Source organism: Sturnira hondurensis, unplaced genomic scaffold (assembly GCF_014824575.4).
Source record: "Sturnira hondurensis isolate 20B ecotype Veracruz unplaced genomic scaffold, ASM1482457v3 Scaffold0024822, whole genome shotgun sequence".
Lineage (NCBI taxonomy): Eukaryota > Metazoa > Chordata > Mammalia > Chiroptera > Phyllostomidae > Sturnira > Sturnira hondurensis.
Genome location: NW_028097453.1, coordinates 1,262,192 through 1,278,933, shown reverse-complemented (window position 1 = coordinate 1,278,933; position 16,742 = coordinate 1,262,192). Strand labels below are relative to the sequence as shown.

Genomic DNA, 16,742 nt, shown 5'->3' with positions numbered 1-16,742 from the left:
TAAAAGAGGAGATCATCATGAAACACTAGGTACCTGCAACTCCATCATTTTCAGTTTGTTATATGGGGTAAAGAGATAAACACACCTGAGCTCAGTGATTTGCATTTAACTGTCTAAAACAGAATTCTCTTAGAGAACTATCCACTGGGTTACTGTTGGTCCTGAGTCATACAGAATAAACCTCTCCCGCTTCCAATACCGCTGAAGTTAAGGTCCCAAGCAGGCACGTCTGTTCCCATTAGTAACGAGAGAACACACAAAACAGAAAGAAAGGCACAAAGCAAATCTTATATCCTAACTGATACAACTGAACAGGAACACTCCGTGGTTCAAAACTGAAGTGAACATATAAAATGTACATTTCGTCTTTACAGAACAGCACAACAGAGATGCTACTCACCAAATAAGACAAGAATTCTAAGAGCCCCATTAACTAAATCTTTAACATAATCAAAGAAAGAAAAAAACCTGTAAGCAAAAACTACAGCAACAGAATTTCAGAAATAGGAACACATCCGTACGGTCCTTGGCAATGCGCTCTGCCCGTTCCTGACATAACTGCCGCCTCTCAGCTCACTCGGGTCCCACTTCTTCTGCCAAGCGTCCTGCCGCCCCGCTCTCTACGCCGCCCTCAGTACCCACAGAGCACAGGAGCGAGTTCTCATTCGTGTCCGCCCTCCTCTCCTGCCATCTCAGCAAACGTGTCATTCGTGGGTAAATTTAGAAAGGTGACATTTTTTCTTGCCACAGGGGCCCTTTTAGGCATGTGGTAGATAACCGCCCAGGACTCTACAGACAGAGGACGCAGACATTTCTGATTTGGCCAGAGAGATGGCAGTGTGTCTGGAAGATAAAAATGCTTACATCCTCGGTGTCCTTAACCCGTAAGATCTGCTCCCTCAGGTCCTGGAGGTCATTGAACGTGGACTGCGCGGTAATGGAATATACTAGTGCAAACCCTTGGCCGTTCTTCATATACAAATCTCTCATCGCTGTAAATTGCTCCTGTAATAAAAACATGCGATTATAAACGTGACTTCCTGGACACACACTGGAACAATGTAAATCAGACTCAGCCCAAGGGAGCCACTGCATTTTTTATTCCCTGCTTTAGAAACGTAAGACATGACATCCAGTTTCTAGAAACTCCTGACGCGATGGTCCTGCCCTCTCTACTTACTTGACTAGAAACACTGAAAATAAACTAAAATCAGGAGGAAAATCTTCACCTCCCTAATTTGCTTTTGTGTGATTTAGAAAAAAAGGGTGTCGGTCCTTTTCACCACACAGATCCTAATTAAATGCTCTCCAAGGCAGCGCCGCAGGGTGAGAAGCCCGAGCGAGGGTGGAACCTGGAGGCTCTCTGCCTCCAACGGTCGGGGCCATGAAGAGGAGAGCAAAGAACACTTTGGAGTGGCCAACGGTACAGGAAGGAAGCCAACAAGTGGTGTTTCCTGGAAACCAAACGGACAGACAGAGAGCAGCCGAGTGGAAGGTGCTGAAATGTCACGGGGACTCAGCATGCACGCGGGGGACCGTGGAGGAACAACAGGCCGTGGGCCTGCAGCTGTGTGAAGGGGGTGAGGGCGTGGGAAGTGACCGGAGACAGGAGGATGAGCAGGTTCCCCTCAGGTTGAAGGGCTGAAGGGAAGTGAGCGGAGAAGGCAGTACGTGGGGCGCGGAGGGCGTGAAAATAGACCGGCTGGTGTCACAGTCACGGGAGTGGGCGGCTGAAGCAGGATGGGGGCCAAGGCGCCGAGGGCCTCGCTGCTGGAGAGGTCTCTCCAAGACGTCTGGAGAGACTCCGTCTGGATGCAAAAATCACCACCTCTGACTGCAGCGGTACTGGAAAGAGTGAGCTAAGTTCTTCCAGGGTAAGAAATGGTCTGAAGCAGGACACACTGACATCGTTGTGCCCAGTTAAAGGTAAGAGAAGCGAGGCTCCGAATAACCCCAGAGGGTTTTGTCAGAAAGCGTGTCAGCAGCCCCCCGAGATGTTCAAATATAATACTGACAAAAAGCAAAAACAAATTCTGCTTTTTTATGAAACGACATTACTCTGATGACAAGAGAGAAAGTCTTATGTGAACCCAGTGAAATACCTAGCTTACCTAAAATTCTGGACTTCAAACACCTTTTTTGGGAGCAGTGAGAACTTCCTCCTTACCTGAACACACGGAAAAGAAACCCACCACACAGATTCTACAGGTGAACTTGACATACAATTTAACAGTGTGATGTGGGCTTCAGGTCCATCACAGATGGTTTCATGCACATACGGATACTGAAGAAGCCCCACAGTTCGAGAATTTGCTCTTCATCAGAAGAATCACTTTCACTCGGAGGAAGCACTGCCGACCAGCCCACCACAGACCAAACCCGCGGGGCAGGGGCGGCGCCCTCACCGTGCCCGCCGTGTCCAGGATCTCGAGCATGCACTGCTGGCAGTCCACTTCCACCTGCTGTGGGCGGGGACAACGGGCGGCGTCAGAGGGCGGTCTGCGTTCCTCCCGCCTCTCCCCCCAACGTGCACGTTAACAACTAGCTGCACTGCCTTCCTCAGCAGACGTCCTGGTTGAGGCTTAACTTGGCATTACAATTAAGAACAGGAGCCTCAGGCCTTTTCTATTAATGGTACAGAAGCCAGGACTATTAATGCTGAGTTTACATATTTCTGACCATTGTAACTCTGATAATAAAAAAATTTAAAAAATTATTATTAGAAAGCAAATGGTAAAGAATGTATAAAAATGTTTACATTATCTTTAAAGAAAACAAAGCACAAAAGTTTTAAACAACTCCTTAACGCAGACAGGTTTTGGGGCAAAGAAATTTTGGCAAATTACCATGTTTCAAGTTGTTAAAAGTTTTACTAAAATATACTATACCCCAAATGTAATACATAAAAAAATTTAATTTAAGAGATGGGGGGCCCCAGCTGGGTAGCTCAGTTGGTTACAGTGTTGTCTCAATAGGCCAAGGTTGCAGGTTCAATCCCCCATCAAGGCACATACAGGACTCAACCAATGAACAAATCATTAAGTGAAACAAAAAATCCACGCTTCTCTCCTTCTCTCCCTTCCTCTCGCTCTAAAATTTCAATAAATAATGTTTATTAAAAAAAGAGATAAAGGGAACATAGAAGTGCTAATGGATAACACTGAACTCATATAGTCCTCAGGACTTTAAGAACAAGGTACTTATTTGGAGAAGCTGTGTGCATAAGGTGAAATTGTATACACTGAACTTTTCTTTTCCCAGCATCTTATAAAAGAAGAGAAGGTTGGCCTAAAGAAAGTATCAACTCTCAACTGTGTGGAAAATTTTTCATCAAGAAGGGATTAAGGAAAGCGGTCAATCTTCTGCATTCCAGGTACAGATCTCCATTTGTAGCTAAAGCCTTAACCAGCAACTTATTTGGGGAAATTTCAGCAATGCAACACTGTCTTCTAAAACTAACCCAAGGACTATTTTAAACTGTGCTTCTGTGACGAGCACCACTGGTGGCCACAGACTCACTGTCCTCACTTACAGGGTGACTGTGATGACCTGTAAATGGGCGGAGTCAAGGCATGATGAATTAGGCCTGTAGTTTCTCAAAGTCTCTGAAGCACACTTTGCAGATAATGAACCTGCTCCTCCCGTACAGCTCGATGAACTTAATTTCTTATTTGCTGAAAGGTAGGTTTAATCTCTCTTTTTGGGGCGGTGTACCATTGGCTGCTAGTCTTTCTTATAACTCTAGGTTCCCTCCACCCCCTGCCCATAGGGTCTAGGAAATAAAAGCATAAAAATTCTCTACAATTCTATCTAGTCCTGTAGTTAAATAAAATACTACTTTTGTTAAGATCAACTCTTTCCTTTTAAATAAGCTTTACTATTTAGGTTCCCAACAAAACAGGGCGGGGAAGCAGAGTCCCCGAATACCTTTCTCCAGCTCCCCACCAGCCTCCCTCACCATCAGCAACCCACACCAGAGTGGGTTCTGCTGGAATCAACAAACCTACTATGTCAACACACTGTCACCATGCAAAGTCCCCAGTTCACAACAGAGTTCACCCCTGGTTACTTTCTGTGGGTGGAACAAGTGTAGAGTGGTGTGTGTCTACCATTACAGTATCACACAGAACCCAGTAACTGACTTTCTATAGTCTAAAGGTGAAATACTACCTTTGAAGTTATTATCTAACTAAACATAACTCTTTTAGACACTAGAAAACTGCAAGCATAAAAAGGATCTCTTGATTTTAGTTCACAAAAAGTTTGTCAAAAATATGCCTCCTTATTTATGTGCAATTTTTCTACATTAAAAATATTCCCCAGTAGGAAAATGAGTATATTAAAGAACAGATTACTAAGCTCCCTGTAGCTAAACAGTATTCAATAGTAAATATTTTGTCTAGGTTTAAAAAAAAAAGATTTTATTTATTTATTTTTAGACAGAGGGGAAGGGAGGGAGAAAGAGAAGGAGAGAAACATCAGTGTGTGGCTGCCTCTCATGCGCTCTGCACCAGGGAGCCGGGCCCGCAACCCAGGCATGTGCCCTGACTGGGAATTGAACCGGTGACCCCCTGGGTCTCAGGCTGAGCTCAATCCACTGAGTCACACCAGCCAGGGCTAGGTGTAACTTTTAAAAACAGATACAGAACATTTGCTATCACTTCTCAAAACTATTTTTAAGAAGCAATTCCATGAATGAAGCTTTAAAATTGTAAGGAACTACTTATAAGCATGTGCACACACACAAATTTGACATTTTACCTTTCTGTAGGAGTCTTCTATCGTTGGGTCATATTTTTCAACAAAAATTCCCTGAACAAACTGAACTGTCTAAAAAAAAAAAAAGCAGAAAAAAGTTAAGGACCTAAAAGAAAAACTAACCCCTATAATGTTACTTCACCTCACAATGTGGTAAAGATGAAGTAACATTAAGCGAAAATTCTGGGCAAACATGCAAACGTAAAGCATCAAAATTTTTCAAGGTGAGTCCATAGTAATAAATGAGAGCATCCTTACGGTGAAAGGAGTTGTTCACATTAAAAACTGTCAGCAATGCTAACAGTATAATAGTAATTATACTATTAATTACTATACTGAGTTTTAAAATACAACAGGTACAAATAATGACACATTCTAATTTATTAAAAATTATCAGTAAACTCCTATTACTCTTCTGTGTATCTATAGTAACTTTTATCTCCTGGTCTTTAAGGAGACAGATAAAAGGTTCTAAGTTTTAAAGTCATGAACCAGACTTTCAAATTTGGGGGGAAAGGGAATTAAAACGTACTGAATTTACTGTATAATCGCATTCAAATCTCACATTCACCTCAGGCATTTTTCCCATTTGCCAGCTGAGATTCAAACGTACACCATCCTGATTCCAAAGCCTTACGCTTTTCATCAGAAAATGCTACCTACAAATCTTTTTCAGATTATCTCCTTTTATCTCTGGGATTACAGTAAGCACAGACTAGAAATGAGGTATGTTATCACTTGACAAATGAAAAGAAGTTGATTGCAAAATAGTTCCTGGACACTTTCAAACAGGACCCAGCCCATCTCTGCGCGAAAAGAAGGTTAGGTAGATGTGGGGCTGAGCTCAGGTGGGCTTGAGTTCCCCCGCGGAGCATTCTGTGCATGATTTTGGCTTCTGCTAAATAGGTTACCTCGAATATGGTAAACTTCTAATGTCTTTCTCCTACTAAGCTTCTATTCTTCAAAGGAAACTCAGGATAGAATTATACCAAGAACTTTATTTTTATCAAGGATTTAATCACCTCATCTTCTTAGTACTACATATGATTTAAATATGAAAAACTTCTTACTATGCTTTAGACTAGAGCAAAGGTTCTCAACATGGTTTAGGGAAGAGATTTTGGGGAAAAAAAGATCTGTTTTCCTAATAATACTATAATGCATTCTCTCATAAAGTTACAGTGGAGTTTTTCAAAGTACACACACACACACACACACACACACACACACATACACACACGGCCCAATAATGCCCCCTTTTATTACAAAATCATAAGCATGCAATTCTGGAGCATAACGATACCACACTCAAGCACACCATATGACACTTTAGGTGGAATGTTCAAATTAAAACCATAAACGATTACACCCACATTACTACCCTACGGGTCACACTCACGCAGGCCTTATTTCTGCCGGGCCCTGGGCACCGCATGCTTCAGACCAGGAATCGTGCAACAGCAGGTCTGGGCACCCAAGTCGTTCCACAAGCCAGTTGTCAGACTAGGGACTTGCAGAAAGACAACCCCACACTTCTCACTCCTTCCTTATAAACCCAAGCTTCAGTTACTTCTTTGAACCTCATGCTCTCAGCTCCCGAAGACATCTCATTCGTTCATACAGACCGCTGTCTTCCCGCTGGGTCCTCTCTGCTCCCCTCCTCACTCACTGTCTTCTCTCTACCAACCACTTGCTTCTCCTATAGCTTTGTTCTCCTCTCCGCAGGATTACTGCCTCCAGCCCACTAACATGTGCATTAACATGCTCTCCCATCTCCCGACTGAAAATGAAAACCTCCCCTAACGCCACGCCCCCTCCGGCTCCTGCCCCTCACCGACCCCTCTCATCTACAAGGGTGGTTCCATGGCCTCAGCTCTCATTCACTCTTCAACCCTCCCCAGCAGGGTTACGACGCCATCACTTACTGAGGCTGCTTTTGTCAAGCCCAGCCACCTCATTCCCAGATTCTTTTCCTCTGCCTGACCTGACTTCTGCACAGGGAGACAGTCAAGATAGTCTGCACATTCAAGTACAAGACGTTTCCTTCTATATATGAGGGATCCTTCAATTCTGCCTACCATTCAAAGGCTGAGAGTCCTCAGAGCCCAGACAACTCTCATATATAGAAGCACTCTCCTCTCCCCAGACAGCTTTTTTTATTCCTACGAATTTTTATTTTTAATTACTTTATTTATTTTCAAAAAGGTAACTTCATGGACATAGGATAAAGTGCCGAAGATCCGAAGGGGTATGCAGCGGTCACTCACCAACCCCCCCCCCACCTCTGTCCCCAGTGACTCCACCCCACTCCCAAGGAAGCGACCGCTGTCCGCAGCCCACTTAGCCCTGCGGAGGACAGGCGGTCCCGCGCACTTCATGCGTCTCTCCCTCATCCTCCCTGGTTAGTGATAGTCTACTCAAAATATGCTATTAAAACCTTACTTAACTAGGTATGTAGGTTGTTTCCTAACTTTTGCCACTGTGAAGAATGTCATAGTGGATGTCTTTGACCATGTCACTATGTGAACTTTGTGGGGCAGTAAACTTCAGATAGACGTGCTGAATTAACATTGCATGCTCATGAAATGCAATACCAGCAACATATTCATTGCACCCCAAGTCCTATCAAAAGTCTCTCTTTTAATCTATTATCTTGAGGATCCATTCTTTGACATTTTTTCTCCAACATCTCACAAACAAAAAACTAGATATGACACTTGACCTTCACTCTAAACTCCTCCTTCCCCAGTGTTTCCCTTCCGTCACCAGCCCACCCGTGAAGTGGGCAGCTGGATGAGAGGCGTGGGAGTCGCCCTCGACAACGCCTTCTCTCCTTGTCCCCACGTCACTCCAGCACTAAGTTATGTCAGGCATCGAAACGTCTACTTTCCTCTTCCTGACTGCCATGGCCCTCATGCAAGCCCCACGAATAAGCAGGGGTACTGTGTTAACTCCCAACTTGCCCCCACATCCACTCTGCCTCGTCTAGTTACTCCACACAGAGCAGCCCAAGCGCCCTCTTTAAAACACACGCCCAGTGCCGCCAGCCCTCCCCCAAACCCTGTCTCCAACGGTTCTCATCACCACGAGGAGCAGGTTCCAAGTTCTGAGATGGTTTTCAAGCCCTAATCTGGCGCTGCCTGCCTCTCACCTCATGTACCTCTTTCGACCCCTGTGGCAAGTGTGACCTTTCTCTTCCTTAGTGGTTTAATTGCCATTAGGCTCACCTGACACAGGGGCCTCTCTTAACAACCTGTACTTTTCTTTCAAACTATCTCTCTGGTAATTATAATCAAGTGGTTCTTTGTTTAATTGTGCATTCAGCACGTCTCGTCCAGGGTGACATGAGCTCCATGAGACTGGGATGATGTGCACTCACCGTCATAACCTCAGAGCCTGAGGCCGTCAAAGCTCCATTAACATTCACTGATTGAGTGCAGCACACACATGAAAAACCCACCTTGGTGCCACACGGCTCTGGGAGTTAAAGGTAGGGAAGAAGTTACTCCACTGCTACCTGTAACACTCAGTCTCTCCCAGTGGAGTGGAGGTTCCTTAAAAATTCAAACAACCTTACGCCTCTTTGAATCAGGAACACTGGTGTTTGACATAGAATAAGAGCCAGTAAATATTTGGTAAATGAAAGTATGAATGAGTCACCATTATAAAACTATACATACACGGTTACCAAAAGAATCCCTGTCCCCTCTGGGCTAGATGTAAGCATATGAAAAAATACTGCCACCTCTTCTCTTTAGTGACTTGAAATTTCAAAGCGAGAAAATATCACTGTTCTTCTTGTATTACGCTAGTCAGTCAGAGTCAGGTGGCTAACTTACCAGAGCAGACTTCCCCACGCCTCCTGAACCAAGGACCACTAGCTTGTACTCACGCATGATGTGGTCTGTTTAAATACTGACAACCTGGGGAAAAACACAAAGATTATTATTCAGTTGGCCAAAAGTCTGTTACCTTTTTCCCATAAAATAAAAGACACCATTTTTATTTTCGCCAATAACGTTATTGATTTGGATATTTGAGTATGTCGGCTATCTCCTGCTATTGGCTTCCAGTGTGTAGTGACCAGGAGTGCTGCTGAACATCTTCCACATAATGCACACGACAGCCCCACAGCAGAGAATTATGTGGCCAAAATGTCAATATACCCAGAAACTCCACAAACCACTTTGACGCACTGGATCAGTCACCGCACCCTCTCCATACACTGCACACATCTTTTTCTGCATTTCAGTCGTTACACTTCTTGAAATAAAGCATAGTATGCCAAAAATGTTGCATGTTTTCCTCCATCTTCATCATGAAAATGGCTGCACAAAAATTCACCAATTCTGATTTTTAAAAAAATGCACGCTGATATGACAGTCGTCACAATACAATCTAACAAAGGATTTTTGAGTGAAGTTAAAGGCAACTAAGCGCTACCAGAGCCATTGTACCAAAAAAACCCATAACCAAATTTTTTGGCCAACACATATACTAAGATCAGCCCAAGAACGTACAACTGTTGCACAAAGCAATACGAGGCTTTGTCTTCGTTTGCTCCCCTCCAACCATCAAAGCGAAGACAGAGGCTACACAGTAAGGCCACGCCGAGCTTAACACAAACCCCCGGGACACGGCCAAGCATCCCGACTCATCACAGGGCAGCTCTGACCTGCATCAACCACTCGCCTGTTCGTGCTACTTTTAAGACTGATCAGAAAATAAGGTTAAAACTAGCAGCTGTAAGTACAATTATAAATTCAATTATTTAGGAAACTATCATTTAAACAACTTACGTACTTTTTAAAAAGTTTACTCATAACCTTTAAAATAATGCACATGCTATTTAATTTGCCTGAAATATAATCATTCTATACTGTTTTGCTCTCATTATTGTACCATAGCTGAACTATGTGAAATGTTACCTCGAAAATTCCTAGGATAGGAATGGGAGATTATGGACGAAGCTGTTAAAACTCATTACATAGGTGGGTATTAGTAATATCCTCCATGAGGCCCAAACTGCTACAGAGAAGAAAAAGAAATACAGTATTTTTTAAATCTCAATACTTATCTTAAAAGGTGAAAAGGCAGGGAAGAATCTCCAGTGGCCAGGATGGATTACATAAGAATGATCTTTCCATCCCACAATTGCAGCACTACCAGACAACAGATAAAAACAAGCACTTTCCCGCACGGTCACCAAGCAGTACAGGGCTGTGATGGGGGGCGGGGGGACCCGACTGAAGTGAGACCTGCCACAGCCCAGCTTCCTGCTGGAAGGCACTGTTCAGACTGTGGTGCAGGGAGAAGAGCTTAAGCAGAGACCAGGAGCATACCAGGAAAGAAAGTTACACACAGAAAATTCCAGAAATGTGCACAGAAGTCTGTCCATTTGAGTCTGTGGCCGGACAGTAAGCCGGGTATATGAAACTCCATGAGGTTAGATAAAGAATAAAGAAGCATCTACAAGGTGAACACTTCCAAGAGTACCGGGAAATAATGGGGTTCCAACCAGAAAAGTCCTCCTTGTTGAAACACAGGCAATCAACTCAACCCAGAAGGTTCGCACAGGGGAGGCGATTCCAGATGCCCCTAACACAGCTTGAACACATGCCTTGAACAGAGACAGCCAATCCATAAGTAACTCAACTGCGCGTCTTAACAAAATCCAAAACTCTTTACAAGAAGAAAAAATACCCATCATAGAGAACACTATAAAATTTACAATGTCCATTTCATCCAATAAAAAATTCGTGGACATGTGAAGAAGAAAATGCAACCTGAAATCAGGGTGAAATGAGTCACCTGCGAACAGTCCCAGAAGTGAGACAACGTAGTAAGAACTCTGAAACCGCTGTTATAAATACGCTCAGGATTTAAAGGAAAACATGAGAAGAGATATGACAGGGGGAGAAAGAACCAAAATTAACTTCTAGAGTTCAAGAATAATGTCTGCAATAAAGTATCACTGGATGGGATCAATAGTGTATTAAACACGACAAAAGAAAATTTCAGAGAACCAAGATGCAGAGAGCAAAGGCCATGAGGAGGAGGGTCAAGAGGGAGTCGAAAGAAGAGAAGAAAAGGAAGAGAAGAGAACCATAGGACGACATCAAAATATCAAAAAGGTTTTCCAAATTTGATAAGAAATATAAATCAACAGATTCAAGACATTCACTGAACCCTCTCCTCAGTATAAATACAAAGAAAAGTACAAGGCACAATAATAAAATTCCTGAAAAACTGTCAAGATTCAGAGAAAATGTGAGAAGAGAAAGAATTTAGATAACAGAGGAACAAACTTAAAATATGGAGCCTTTGGAGAAGTTATGCAAGACAAGAAAATGAAACATTTTCAGAACGCTTAAAGAAAAAAGTAGTAAACCTAGAATGGTAAATACAATGAACATATTCTTCGAAAATGAAAGTAAAAGCTTTTACAGACCAAAAAAAAATAGCAGGGGTAGAGCTGACCAGCAGACTCCTATGAAAGCCAAGGAGTGGAAGGACACTCGAGACAGAAACTGGACCTACATAAAGGCACTGACTGTTGACAGATGCAGCAACACAGACGGATCTCAGAAACACACTCAGCAAAACAGGCCCGCAAGACGCAAAGAGTGACTGCTCAAGGACTCCACTTACCCCACTTACGTAAAACCCTCCAAATGATACGCTGAGTCACAGTGCCAGAAAGCTGATGAGTACCCATGGTAACAGGGCAGGGCTGGTGACAACGACGATGACGGCCCACAAGGGAACTGAAATGACCGGTACCTTGACTGTGGTGGTGGTGACACGGGTGCACACATTTACCAAAACTTATTGGACTGTACCTTTAAAATAGGTACATGTTATTGCATATAAATTATAGCTCAATAAAATTAACTTAAATTCAATGAGGAAAAAAGGGACATTTCTCAGAATGCCAATGATATTCACAGTGTCATGAACTGAATGCATCCTCTGCAAACTCTTACCTTGAAACCCAACCCCCAACTCGATGGTACTAAGAGGAGGGGCCTTAGGGAGGTAACAGGGGTTAGATGAGGTCATGAGGGTGGAGCCCTGATAAATGGGGTTAGCGCCTTCACACAAGACCCAAAAAGTTTCTCTCTGCGCTCGCCTTGTGAGGGAGGATACAAGCCAGGAAGCAGGTCCTCACCACACATCTGACCTGCCAGAACTTTGATCGTGGGCTTCTCAGCCTCCAGAACTGTGAAAAGGAAACTTGTCAGCCATCCAGTCTACAGGAATTTGTTAGAGCAACCTGAGCTGATTAAGTAACAGTAAGGATATGTTATTAGACTATGAACAGACGCTGTGGCAAGTACGGTTGTTGTTCTGTATCAAACACTTAAGAAAGCACCTCCTGGGTATCATCAGTTCTGTGCTAGACGCCAGGGACACAAAAATCAAAAGCATGTTTCCCATCCTCAAGTAGCGCACAGAGGAAGAAAAAACAAATTACTACCATATGACGTGAACAAAGTTACTACAAAGACAAACTCAGACGGCTGGGGAGGGGAGAGTAACAAAGGGGAGTGCGAGACAGTTTTTCACTGCCAGGTACGTAAGAGCTAAGTGAACAACTGAATAGGAATGCTCCAGGTATGTAGGGAAGGGCACTCTCAGCAGAGGAAACAGCTTGAGCAAGCACTGTAACCCACGAAATAGAGAAGATCCAGTGTGGCTAGAACACAGGGTTTTAAAAGGTCTAAAAAGTGAGGCTGACTATGGGGACTGGGTAGTGCTTGCAATTGCAAAGGCATTTGCCATATTTAAAGAGTTTGCACTTTACCTAGAAAGCAATGGGGAGAAAACAGTGATTCTTTTTTTAAAAAAAATTTTATTTCTTTATCTTTAGAGGGGAAGGGAAGGAGAGAGGAAGAGAAACATCAATGTATGGTTGCTTCTCCTGCATCCCCTGCTGGGAACTGGCCCCTGCTGGGAACTGGCCTGCAACCCAGGCATGTGCCCTGACTGGGAATCGAACCTCGATCATCTGGTTCGCAGGCCCGCGCTCAATCCACTGAGCTACGCCAGCCAGGGCAAAACAGTGATTCTTTAAAAAAAAATGTAGTTATATTTTCTAGTAAACTAGCTAGTAACAGTACTCATATCAAATGGACTGAAGAAAAGAGAAAGTGAGGCAGGGAGGCCAGTGAGGACAGTGAGGAGACCCGGAAGGGCTGCGGTGGAAACGGGAGAGGGCTGCACAGGCGCACGGGCCCAAGAGGGCCCGGCGGTTCCTGCAGGGAGAGCTGCGAGGACCCCGTGGCTGATCACAGGCCATTATTCAGGCGAATGAAGAAGCGTCAAGGATAACGCCTAGATATCTAGCTTGGACAAATGAGGGGGCTGGCGGCATGCCTCCCATTAAGAAAGGAACTACAAAAGGAGGGTTAAAACCGAGATAAGACTTTCTGCCAAACACCCAGTTTGAGATTCCTGAGGAAAAAGTAAAGTGGGAGAGGTGTGTGCTGGACACTAGTCACCCTATCCCTCTCCGCGCGCCAGGCGCTTCTCTGACTTTGTGGGAAAAAGTGCTGAGGGTCAAACACAGCGCATGCACCTCACCCGGACAGACTCACATACTGAAACTCCCTTCGCAGGCCCCAACTGATTCTAAGTCGGAGGACTGCTGTCATTTCAACAAGATGTGATTTCGTCATTTCATTCAATTCAAAAATGTGCATCTTTCAAGAGGGAATACTAATACTCTCCAAGTTGCCTTGCGGGGCAAGAAAATTTGGGGAAAGCACTGGGGCACGGCCAAATTATTTTGGGTATTCTGCAACAACAAAATATTTGGCCTCTGTGCCTCAAGTAAAGTGGCACAACATTCAAGTTCCAAAGTCATGTTTCACATACACTGTATGTAAAGAGAATTATTTTACATGTAACACATACCATGGCTTACAGATGTAAGTCTGTATGCACATACGCAAATACAAAAATGTGAAGCTTGGGCAAGAACACACGCACACACACACACAAATACCCAATAAGGAGTGGTGTGAATTAATATTTTCTTTTTCAGGGGGTGAGTTCCAGCTCATGACTGCCAAGTTAGAAACCCGCTGTGCTCTTCCAAGCAAACCCCATGCCCTTTTATGGACACCCCGTGCCCTGCACCCCCACACAGCACCAGAAGTTTCTCGCTCCGGTTGAGATTCCCCGACAAATAAGGAGGACAAGAATAAACATTACACTGTGTTTAAATTTTAAGTCAATCTTGAATCCCTAACATCATGGTCCAAAGTTACACTGTGGCATTTTTTTCTCTTTTTCCTTCAGCAATAGCACTTCCAAACTTCACTTGGAAGTGAAGTACTATAAACGCCAAGAAGTAATATATAACTTGATTGTCTTTGTGACACAAACTGACCCCACTGTTTGTTTTTAAATATGTACACGAGTAATTCAAAGACAAAATCATTTCTCTACAACTAAACCTAAAAAAATCTATTAAAGAAAATTCAGTTGTGACAAGAATTTTTAGAGAAAAAAATTTTTACTTTAAAAAACAATGATGGTAGTTTCTTAACAAGCGGTTACTTTTGTTGGTTATATGTCAATGTTTATGGAAGCCACAGATATTTAAAGACTGACAACTGACCACAACATACTGGGGGCAGGGTGGGGAAAGAGTGATGAGTAACTATGGAAATCAAGGTTAAGATTTAACTTTCTAAAATATGAAGTGTTCTTCATAGTACACAGTAATGAAGTTCAACTTTTTACTGGCGTGAAATGACATTATTTTTTCACTGAGAGAACCTTCTTGATATTTTCTTCTCCAGACCAGGGGTTTGGGAGGAGGATGGGGACAGAGGTAAAATGATGCGACTTGATGTCCTTACCAACAGTTTATAAACGCCAGGACGACCAGTTCCACCGTGCCCCGTGCCCCTCCCCACCCTCTGTGGCAGGAGATAAACTCCTATAGACAGAAGAGGCCTCTGGGTTCCCAACAAAACAAGACAATCACAACTTTGAGGAAAACAATTTGATGGGGGCAATAAATTTAACAAATAAAGCAAGATCCAAAGAAAACTGAGTTCAGAGGGCCTATAAAAGACTGAAAAGTAAACGTAATGTCCTTAAAGAAATTTGTGAAGGACACAATGAAAAACTTAGGACATAAAATGTGCCCATAGAAAAAGTCCAGCAGATGGGCCGAAGGCAAAACCGCTACGCTTGGAAAGCAAGTGTGTGAACCAGGGCACTGAACCCACCACAGAGCGCAGGGCCCAAGGACAGGGGCAAAACGCTCAAAAAGAAGGATAAACCGCAAGCCTGCAGCTGTCTGGAAGGAGGTCTAGAAATTGAATAGAAACACCAAAGAAGTAACAGAAGGACACTTCCAGAGGTAAGTTAAGGAAGTTAGGAATCGTCAGACCTGAAGTGCCCAGTGAAAGCAATCGTCATCGTCATCACCACCACCCCCATCCTCATCGAGATTCACAACTGCAAATATTGAAGTTGAAATTTCAAACCAGCAAAAGTGGAGGCAAAACCCTGAACATTTCCTAGAGAGAAAAAACATATCCCCACCGCCAAACATGGGCGAGTTTAGTGAACAAACAGCAGAGTGAGGTGGTCTGACTTCTGAAGCCAGAAAGAGCACCAGAGCACCAAGCTGCCCCCAAGCCGCCACTGTGGAGAGACCACAGTGACAGAGGGCCTGAGGAGCCCCAGCTCTCAGCGTCCCCCCAGAACTATGAGTAAAGGAGCCTTCGAGATGACCCCGACAGCCACCACCTGACAACACCCCCCGGGAGACCTTAGGCCAGACCCACCCCACCGAGCTACCCCCCAATTCCACAGCCCAAAACCTCAGAGGCATATCGCATGCTTATTGTTTTAAATCACTACCTTCTGGAATGGGTTAATGACTAAAACCGGAAGAAGAAAGGAAAAATAAAGGAACAAAGATCAGACAAACAGAAAATAAATAGATGTCAGACTATCCAGATATATCAGTAATTACGTTAATAAATGTTGAATAGAAAAAATTAAAACACCAAGCAAAATATGGAAAGCAAAACCCAACAGAACTAAAGTGAAAACCAGGCAAATATGTAACCATGATTAGATATTAACATTTAACCCCACAGATACATAGTTAACATTTAACTCCACAGATACATACAGACACCACACCCAACAGCGGCAAATCCCACATTTTCTTCAAGTGCACGTGGACCATTTATCAGCACAGACCAGGCAGGGCCACAGATCAGGTCTCAACAAATTTCAGGATTGAAATCCATAAAAAATATCACTACCCAATCTCAGAATGATTGTAAATTAAATAGCACTACCATAAATAATGCAAACAGTAAGAACTAATGATAAAAATATATATCAAAAATTAGTGGAGCTGATAATCCAACAAGAGGAAAACTATTCAAGAAACAGAAAGGTACTAGTACAAGAAATCAAGGCAAACAAATACATCAGTAAAAATTATAGCTAGAAATCTAATTATCACTATAAAATGCATACACAAATCTGGAAATAAAACTACAATTATCTCAACATTTTCGTTTGGGAGGAGTTAAAAAGTAAAGTTACATTAAAGTTTTTCTCTTGGGAAAAGGATAAGGATATTGAATCTCTCTATATACATGTTGAGAAAATATAAATCTAAATGTGAAAAATGTAGTGTCCACAACTGGATTATATATAACCTAAAAATCACTAGAGGAAAAATGGACAAAGGAATCTTGACCAATCCAACATGAAGTAGAAAATGAAAAATAGCCCTGGCTGGTGTGGCTCAGTGGACTGAGTGCTGGCCTGCAAACCAAAGGGCCGCCAGTTCAATTCCCAGTCAGGGCACATGCCTGGGTTGTTGGCCAGGTCCCCAGTAGGGGGCACATGAGAGCAACTACACATTGATGTTTCTTTTCCTCTCTTTCTCACTCCCTTACCACCTCTCTAAAAATAAAAAAAAATCTTTAAAACAA

At 43.3% G+C, this 16,742-nt stretch overlaps 1 protein-coding gene across 1 annotated transcript in view; it reads right to left on the bottom strand.

Annotated features, from left to right (window-relative positions):
• RAP1A (RAP1A, member of RAS oncogene family) overlaps positions 1 to 16,742 on the bottom strand; it is a 66,767-nt gene that overhangs the window by 9,620 nt on the left and 40,405 nt on the right. Inside the window, exons 2-5 of the mRNA XM_037038941.1 lie at positions 8,598 to 8,681; positions 4,762 to 4,830; positions 2,406 to 2,462; positions 865 to 1,005 (exon numbers count right to left, since the gene is read on the bottom strand). Coding sequence (XP_036894836.1) covers positions 865 to 1,005; positions 2,406 to 2,462; positions 4,762 to 4,830; positions 8,598 to 8,654 — 324 coding nt within the window. The 5' untranslated portion in view covers positions 8,655 to 8,681. The remainder of the gene's footprint in view (positions 1 to 864; positions 1,006 to 2,405; positions 2,463 to 4,761; positions 4,831 to 8,597; positions 8,682 to 16,742) is intronic.